The sequence below is a fragment of the Seriola dumerili genome, unplaced genomic scaffold (assembly GCF_002260705.1).
Source record: "Seriola dumerili isolate Sdu_G_001 unplaced genomic scaffold, Sdu_1.0 BDQW01000219.1, whole genome shotgun sequence".
In the NCBI taxonomy this organism is placed as follows: domain Eukaryota; kingdom Metazoa; phylum Chordata; class Actinopteri; order Carangiformes; family Carangidae; genus Seriola; species Seriola dumerili.
In genome coordinates this window covers 736,426-746,141 of record NW_019174474.1, presented here as the reverse complement: position 1 = coordinate 746,141, position 9,716 = coordinate 736,426, and the positions used below count along the sequence as shown (strand labels likewise).

The 9,716-nt window shown below is 41.3% G+C and overlaps 1 protein-coding gene across 1 annotated transcript; it reads right to left on the bottom strand.

Annotated features, from left to right (window-relative positions):
• Window positions 1-3,428: 3,428 nt before the first annotated feature.
• Window positions 3,429-8,994, bottom strand: fbxl22 (F-box and leucine rich repeat protein 22). Its single transcript, XM_022754749.1, has 2 exons — window positions 8,562-8,994; window positions 3,429-5,032 (listed from the first exon to the last, which is right to left on the bottom strand). Exons 1-2 carry the CDS (start codon window positions 8,897-8,899, stop codon window positions 4,681-4,683), a joined length of 690 nt encoding a protein of 229 aa, XP_022610470.1. The 5' UTR covers window positions 8,900-8,994; the 3' UTR covers window positions 3,429-4,680.
• Window positions 8,995-9,716: the final 722 nt, after the last annotated feature.

Below are 9,716 nucleotides of genomic sequence, written 5' to 3'. Positions count from 1 at the left end.
GAGTTCGGAGTTAGAGAGAAGTGAGCTTATCAGACCTTACCAGACCTCTGTAGCCCACTCTGCCTGTAGCGAGCCGCTTGAGGCTACACTATCTGCTACCAGCATAAGACAGCTGGGTCTCCGACCAAACTATCAGAGGTTGTGTTGCATTGTGGGTAATGTAGGTGCCAGGGTTTGACCAGGAAGAAAATACATGAAAATAAAATGGTGCTTCTGCTGCATCAATTTTGATCCTTGAAAAAAAAAAACTGTCCATCATGAGTCTGATAATGTTAGATAGCAGATCAATGCAAAATCGGCTGGGTTGAAAAACAGTGAACCGCTAATGACACACAGTTGCTGTAAAGCTGCTGAAAACCACAGTAAATGCACAGGATCATTTCCACCAGTTTAACATTCCTGTACAGGTCACAACGATAGCGTTTAGAAGTCTTTTGGTGAAAGCTGAGGAACTAGAATAAACATTATCATTGGGTGGCAAAGGAGTTAAAAGAGCCAACTTTCCAAAAGCCGTCATACGAAAATCTGCAGCCTCTCTGGAGTTGTGATTGTTTTTCACTGTTTCTTTTGATATGCTACTGTCACCTGCCAGGAACCTGGTTTAGCATAATACATTTTTAAAATACAAATTACACTCACAAATAAATTATTAAAAGATAGACTTCTGTCTTTTGTGATTCACATTCAAACGTAATAATCATCTATCTTCCTAACTACATGCAAAAAAATGCCACATCATTTACATTAACGGTCTCTTGTCTCTCCATGTGATGCCACTTGTTGAGAGGAGAGCAGCTAATTAAAATGATTAGAGAGGTAGCTGTTCCCCTCGGCTCAAATTTCTTTTAATGAAATTTGTTATTCTAATGGAGCCAACTTAATCAGTCCCTTGGAATTAGCCTTTTTATGGTTTTTCTGTCAAAATCACAGAATTTAAATCTGGCTGTTCATTTGGTTCAGGTGTGTTGTAACATGTGATGGCCCATCTGTTCTTGCAGGTTGGTTGTTTGGTCAGGTAACTAAGTGCATTTATTCATGTCCTGTATTAATGCACAATTTTGGAGGTACTTGTACTTCACATTTTTTCTGCTTTGTACTTCCCAATTACTACTTTTCACAGACAAACATTGTACCTTTTACTCCATCATATGTATTTGACAGCTAAAAATCAATAATAATAAATCAATTTAACTTTAACTTAACTTAAGATGAGTTCATGCTTTTACAAACAAAAGATAAGATGAGTTTATAAAAGTCACATTTTTACAGATTATACCCCCAAACATATAAGAGTTCAAATTAGCTCCACCTCAATCAGATGCAACACCAAAATGCTGCTCATAAATCCAATCCAATATTTACTTGTGTATCATTGTTAATGCTCAACTTGTAATGGAATATTTTTACATTTGGTTTTGGCACCTTTACTTTCATGAAGCATTTGAATACTTCCTCCACCACTCATGATGTCCCTTTTCCAGTTTGGTGGATTATTTGGCTGAAGTATTAATGGAAAGCTCATCAGCAAACAAGCAGATTGCTAATTCAAAACAATTTCGTGTGGTGGAGTGGTGGAGTTACATAAGAGAGGACGAAAAGGTCAAAACTGGCAATGAGATGTCTGGCTGAAACACTTCCTGGGGCCGCTCAAACAAAACTGTTCTCTTCTTCTTCTTTTTTTAAGTGTATTTTCTGAAAGCAGTGTCATAAAGATAAAAGGTTTCATCTTGATTGATGCTTCAACCAGAGAGCTGAAGTTGGCACAATATTCAACTTATGCACTTTTGAACATGAATCCTCCAGCAGACTGCTCTCATAAAGGGAGGATATAATTGCAAAGTGTGGTCTGTTTGAAGGCATAGTTATCCCCAACCCCTAAACCCAGTCTGCTCCACCTCAGGGAAGGTTGCTTAAACAAGTTTTAGGTCCTCAACACTCCAAAGTGGAGACAGACGCATGTGGGGGTCCACATTTGATCTTGGAGGATTTATATTACACCACTTCTTACATGAGCAATCCTTTTTACAACTAAACAACTAAATGAGGCCAACACAACATCACGATTCCACTGAATGTACCAGCACAGATCCAATAAAAGAACATTTGCATTACATGAAGTGTTTGAGATTTCAATGACATATACTGTGAATATCCTTATTATGTATTTATGAGCTTGCAGAATACTTTAAATATCAAATCACTCACACAGAAAATGCTTGTTCAGCTCAGAGTGTGTCTTTCTATTCAACATAGCCACTCTTTTCAAACACAAGCTGGCTTTTTGTTCGTTAGTACGAATCATTACTTCTCCCTGGATTCCATCAGAGTGAAGGTTGTGCTTGGATACTTTATTCACAATGCAGATATAATGAAGGAGCTGCATAAAGGAGGAGGAGTCATACAATGTTATACACATCAGAACTGTTGTGGTAACAAAAAGGACTGCAGCTGCCTCACATTGAATGGCTTGCGCAGCAAAACGCAGTGCTTTTAAGGACACGCATCTGGGCAACAGGTCTGACAAGATTGTCTTCTTTTGAAATCAGAGGAGCAAAAAAAAAAAAAAACCCTGCCCCTGCAAGAAACAAGCAGAGCAGTGACGCTTTGAAAACGTTGCATTGTTCCATGTCTTGCACTTGGTCTTGTGGTGGAGTGCTGTAGGCAGCCGGATGTGCCTCAGGTGTCTCCACACCTGGAACTCATAACTCTTAATGGTCTATCCCAGCAGGCACTTTGCTATTAAGGCATGTCTCTTGATGGTAAATGATATAGCATTTGCTGCCTGGCCTTTAAACAGTGAGCCCCTGTCTCAGTGCAATAGCAGAGTTATATTTATCTAGTTGGTTTGGGGCTTCCTTTGTTGGGAAAACCACACGTTATTTTATATTAAAACTGTACATGCTGTATTATCCTCACCCACGCTCGGGGGATTTCTTTTGCCACCACTATATATATGAAGCATAATAGGGGTCCCACGTGCTTAGAGAGAGCTATCATGAGGACAAAATGATCTCGTATCTAATTTGAATGTGTTCTGACTTTTATCAACTCAATATGCAAAGATGTGGTTTTTACTGGAAAGAAAATAAAATTACTCGTCGCTGTGCTCTTGATGCTCGTCTAATGACTTAAAAGCCAAGTGAAATTTTGAAAATTGATCCTAAAACATTTTGTATAATGAAGCTGAGAGAAAATTTACAATCATCAGTGCTATAGTTCGGCAATAATACCTCAATATAGATATATTTCAATTGGTATATTTAGATAATATTTAGCCTCAGTAGTGATTCTACATGGAGTCATAATCATTTATATATAAATTTATATGAAATACATAAACATCTGTTTCTGATTCATAGCAACAAACTAACACCAGGAAGTTTTTTTTTTTTTTTTTTTTATGAAGCTGAAAACTGTAACAGGTCTGATTTCTGTAGGTTCATCACTATGGAGATTTACATTTACATTCAGAAAATTGTGCATTATTTTTGTCCATCTCAAATTTGAATTAGAAGTATTGTAAAAAACAACAACAACACAAACAGTAAGTAAACAAACAAACAAACAAACAAATATAGTTTTGTGACCTTTCTTCAACAGCAAAATGAAACGGGTATTTTGCTACATACAGTATTATATCATAAAAGCACATGTCCTGGTGGGATGGGGGACAAAGCTTATTAAGTTGACCTTTTGTGACAATGTATGGTTATTCTTTAGAGATGCAGTCATTGGACAGGCATGGGAGCGCCCCAGCAGCCTGCAATAAAATTGTCACATGGCATTTACAGACAGACACACTCCACTAATCAACCTACTTTCATGTGTCTCACAGTCTTATATAACATGATTCCAATCACAGCTCAGGCGCAGGGCCACTTTGCCCTAGGAGAACCCTTCCTCCCAGCGCTGACATGTCTTAGAATGACAGACACAGAGCACAGTGCAACCATGCGACTTCTGTTCTTTTGTACCATGTAGGTGGGCATAACTTCCTCGGGGGAAGTGATGTTTTAATTAAACTAGCATGTGCTGTTAAAGGAATGGTTTGTCTTTTTTGGGGGGAATTATGCTTATTCACTTTCTTGCTGAGAGTTATTTGAGGTGATTGATACCTCCTTAACATCTCCATGAAACAGCAAACAAAGAAGATATAAATGTTATGTTAAATAGTGAGGGAATTAGAGGTGGTGCTGGGTGACTTATTTATTTTTACTTTTGCATACTGCCAGGTTAGCTGTTTCCCTCTGTCTAAACTAAGTGGCTGTTGGCAACATTTTCATATTTACTGCACTGACAAAAGATAGGCTTTGATCTTCTCATCTAACTCTAAATAAGAAAGTGAATAAGCACATTTCCCATAATGACAAATATAAATCATTTAAGCATTTCAATGTTTATTGATTAACATTTACCAATGAGGCCACCTGTGTATATAAGACTTTATTGTAAGTGTGTGTGTGGAATTCTCCCTGATTAAAATAACATGGAATAGAGACAGCTTGAAAGGCACATAAGGAAGATTCATATTCAGCACATGTTGTATAAAAAGATATCAAAAGGGTGCAAAAAACACTTCTATTAAATATAAATACAAAACAGAACAAACAAAGACAAGTCCTTAAATCACGTCTTTTTTTCCCCCTTGTGGTCCACGTGAAAGCATGTGAAGCATTTCCCTCAGGAGAACTGCAGGACTTTCTGCAGCGTCCTCCTGAGCGGCACCCTCTCCTCGGGCTTGCTGTCAGGGATCATATCAGCGCTCCTCTCTGCACTCAGCTGGATCCTCGGCCTGTTCCCCCTGACAGCCTGCAGCCCCGCCTGAGTGACGTTCCTGCAAAAGTCCACCTTGACCTCCTCCAGACCGTTTCCATGAGCCACCACACCTTCCCGCAGGCTGCAGTCGGTGATGCGGACGCAGTTCTCCAGGCAGAGGCGGCGTAGCTTCCTGCAGCTCTGCAGCACGGAGATCACATCCTGATCGGTGATGTGTCCACAGCCAGACAGGGTTAGCTGGAGCAGGTTGGGACACCTACGTGCACAGACAGTGGCAGTGACGTTATTAGCCAATGACAGGTTTCCACACTCGTGATTAGAGTACAACTTGTACCTAAGATCTGTTTTGAGTCATCTTTACTCATCACACCTGGGGACATATATTATAGGGCAGGATGAGTTTGTTTGGAGAAGGACTAGTGTTGAGTAAGCAATGCTGTTTGGCGTGTGTGAAGATGAATACTCTTCAGATCTCTTGAATAGAATCAAATAACAGAGGCAAACATACAGTATACTGTAGATCAGGGGGTCAGCCATCGGTGAATTAGATATAACCACCACCACTGAGAGGCAGCAACATGATCTCTTTAACTACAGGGCAGTTCAACACCCAGAGCAAGCTATCTTTTCTTTACACTGTGTCCCACTGGGCTTATGTGTTTCCGTCCTTTAACAAGCTTTTGTGAATAAATAGAGTATGTTGCTATTGCACAGAACAATTACAGGATGTTTGATGAATGACAGCATGGTAAAAAAAAAAAAAAAAAATTCTCATGTTATATTTTGGAGGAATTACTTCTACAAATGAATGTTGCTGTGAAAATGCATGTGCTACTGCATGTCTCCACCCAGTATCAGGAGTGCACTGCAACCTACTGGCAGGCTGGCAGCACAGAGCTGGCAAGACAGACACTCTGATGGCTACGGACCGGGGATGTCATTCACGTTCACTGATGCAGATTACATAAAGACTTACATAATCTTACCACTTTACCACATGTGAGCCAAACATATTCCAGTTGCCTGCAAGTGTTGAGGCTGCTGCCCCAGTAACCTCTGAACATGGGATAGCATAGTCAATCCACGTGCCCCGTTTCATTGTTGCATGGAGGGTGGGAGGGGGACAGCCAATGTGGGGTTTTTTATCAGCGGATGTGACTGCACAGTATTGACATTAACCAAAGAAACAAGGAGGAGGTAGAGCAGAGTAATGACAAGAGCTCAAAGCTGGTGGCATTTAGAGATTCAGCTGCTCTCTGATAACTAGTGTGCCTCAGAACTGAAGGCACAGGATGGTGGTAAACATGATAGGTATACAAACTTCATGTTGTTACATAATCCACCCTCTCCGTCCCCTCACTTTGCGCAGATTTTCATGAGTGTTGTTGATGTTGTTGTTTTTCGCACAAAAGCATGTAATTATCTCCAGGCCACCTTGTCTCAATCTGTCCTCTTCAAATTCCCTTGCCTTATTTTTTCTTTGTACTGCCCATTAACAACTTCTATCTATACTGTACGCCGCAGAAATGTCTGCGTGTGTTTCCTTGTTTCCATTAAAGTTTGAGACATGATGTATTCCCCATTAAAACACACAACATAGAGGGCAGTCGGGTCTGAGCTGAGCAGAAGCAGAGCACCACACCACCAACCTGTAATCATCTCTCTAATGACCTCTTTGGTTTCCTGATGGTTATTCTGTCTGGTCAAATTATCCAGTGAACTTGAAAAGGAACTGAGACATATATTTAACATTCCCCTCCCTTGCTCTGTTAAGTGGAAGGGTTCCTTTCAAACATGCTAAATAGATTTTCTAAGTCTTTTACTATCTAAATTCAGTAGTGAATATTTTCAAGCAGCTGTCAGCTGAAACTGTGGGCACTTTATGAGCAGAAGTCATAACTCATAACCTAAATAGTCACTCAAGATGTGCTTGCAGTCTAAGAGAACGCATCAATTTATTCGAATGGTGCTCATCTTGAAATTAAACTACTCAGAAAGATTTAACCATAAAAGCCAAAGCTTCTTGTGCCACCCACTGTGCAACCTACACTACATGGCATGCTTAGCATGTTAATTCATGTTCCATAACTCTAATGCTGTGATCTCAAGATCAAAATCAAAATCAAATAACTGCGTCCTTGATAACTGATTTAGTGTAGTCGTCTTGTACTCGAGGATCATTATACTGGAAACTGAACTAAAAAGCGGACCGCTGACATGCGATGTTTTAAAGTTTTTTCCATGAAGATAAAAAAAGAAAAAAAGAAAAAAAAAGACTGACATGAGCTTGGCGTCAGAGTTTGCGTGGAGTCTTATCCAGGAAGAGGCAGGCAGAGACAGATGCACATGTTCATTCCTCTGACAGCAACAAAGAGCCAATTGTAGGCTCCACCTGCCTGCGTAAATCTCCAGTCTGCAGCTGACTGGGAGGGTCTGCAGCCAAATCACTCTTTATCACCCCCACAGCTTGTCCGTGTCCCCTCCCACTTTGTCACGTGCACTTGCTTTCTTCTCCCTCAGACTATTTGGGAGGCTTTATCAGTATGCAGTGAGTGTGCCTTGAGCCCGTTGAGATACAGGACCCAGACAAAGTAGGTGGTTCTACTTTCGACTGGTCTCGCAGCTCGCATGTCTTGCGTCTCAAATTTCACAATACAGGAAATCCTCACAGGGTCATACACTGAGCGCATGAGCCAGCCCCTCTTCCCTCCTCTTCCCTCCTCTTCTCCCAGCCAGCTGCGGTGGCCTGGCTCCCTCACATCAACGGTTATTACTGGCTACCTCGAAAAAATTATCCAGAGACCTCATTACGCCTCTCCAGGCTGACTCCTGCTTGCAGCCAGCCACGCACACAAGGCCAAAAGCCAATAAAGCTACGTTTCAGAGACCTATCAAATCCAACTGTCACATCATTCAATAAATATAATTTGATATCTGACCACAGTTATGTTAGTTAATAGAATCAGGCTTGTGTCCCACAGATGTGTCATTTTTCTGTTTCTATAGCCAGCTCCGGATACACCATCTGTTTCTAATGATTTTCTTGCCTGCTGCCTACAGCTAAACATGGCAGATTCAGTAAGCCATGTGCCTCTAAATGAAAATTATTTTGTTCCTTGTGGTGGGTGTGAACGACCCTGAAAAACACATAAATTGCGTGATCATGCATCTGACCTAAAAAAATAGTTTTTTTTTTTCGAGACAAAATTTTAAATGTTCATGTGTAGCACAAAACAGTGAAACCACAGGCTCCTGAAAGTATTTTTGCATTGCCATGTGAAAAGCAGCTACAAGGACTGACAACATGACAGGAGCACCTTACAATGAAGTGTAACCCCCCAAAAATCCACCCAGTTTTAATGGAGGATGTGTTAGAGTGATGTTAATTCAGCTCTACGGTCACATTTGAGACCAAGCTAGGGGGGTCACAAGATAACTCAGAGAGGTCACAAGAGAACCAATAAGATTAAATCAGAAAATGCATGTTTTGCTTATTTTTTCTGACCTATTTTTACACCTTTTTTTGATGTGAATCACAGGATAATTTTATTGCTGAATGTGATTCAAACACAGTAAAATAAATCACTCTTTGGTTGGAGTAGTCACAACCTGCAGGCACAGGTTATGACAGGTTACAAATAGACGTCACTTTGTTAAAGGGGTCACAAGCCATAAACTCACTAGTGCCACCCTCTGTTGTATTTTGTCGCTGACTATTAGAAAAATGATTTTGTCAGTTTTAAAATACATGACAAAGCAGGGGAGAACCACACACAGGCACTTACATGTGGCAGACATGGGCCAGGAAAGTGCTGACCAGGCTCTCGTGTTTGCTGCAGATGTCCTTCTGAAACGAACTCTTCAGCCAGTCCTCAATGTTGCACACTTGCAGGACCCTGCTGGAATACCAGCAAATAGTCAAGTAACGCAGTGAGGGTCCCAGCACAAAGTTGTCTCTCCTCAGTTGACACGGGGAGCTGAAGTGGAGTAGATTCCAGAGGCGGGGGTCCAGGAAGACCTCACGCAGCTGCTGACAGGTAAAGGACAAACTCCTCCGGCTGTCCTTGTCCAAGAAGGAGAAGAGGTGGAGGAGACACTCATGGTTGAGCTGGGTGAGGTGCATGGTGAGCCGTCCCAGGACAGAAAGAGGGGCCTTGTCCCTGGGGCAGCGATAGGCCTGCTGGCAAGCAGCAACAATGAGCCTACAGCCTGTATTGTGTGGCCTAGATACATGATGCCTTCTCAGGCACATGCTGCAGGCCTGCACATATAAGGCTGTGGAGTGCGGGCTATTTTGGGAAGACAACTGCCGGTGCAGTCAAAGATGGAAGTGTTTGAGCCATACGCTCCCTTTCCATCTGTCATGGCTCGCAACAGGCAGCAAGCAGTGGACTGAGCCAGATGTTTACACTGCCCTGGCCTAATTCTCAGATACAGATAGACAGACTGACACGTAAAAAAGAGAAACACCTCCAAAATGCACTGTAATACAATAACCCTGCAACTGCGACGAATGCTCCTCTAGTTAAAATGTGCAGCTGTTGTTGAGACATTTAATCCGCTCCAAAATGTTTTGTTGTTCCTTCACAGTGATGTTTAACCTTCGGTGTGCAGTGATGTACGAGTTGGACACCACAAGGCTGTTTTCACATTCAACATTTTTTCAACGAGGGAGAAGGAGTAGATGTAATTTTTTTTAAGGAGGCAATTAAACATTTTTGTTGAAAAACCCACGTCAGCATTATCTAAAGACGAGTCTTCAAACCTGTCAGGAGGGGATGTTTATGTTTCAATTCTATCACGTTTAAAGATGAACTGTAGGTGGTGGAAAAAAATGAAAGATACTTTTGTCCACGTGATATTGGGTGGAGCAAAACACAACACAAATTACTTAGTGGAATTAGTTTTTACAAAGGTAGCCTTTACAGTAGCAGACACCT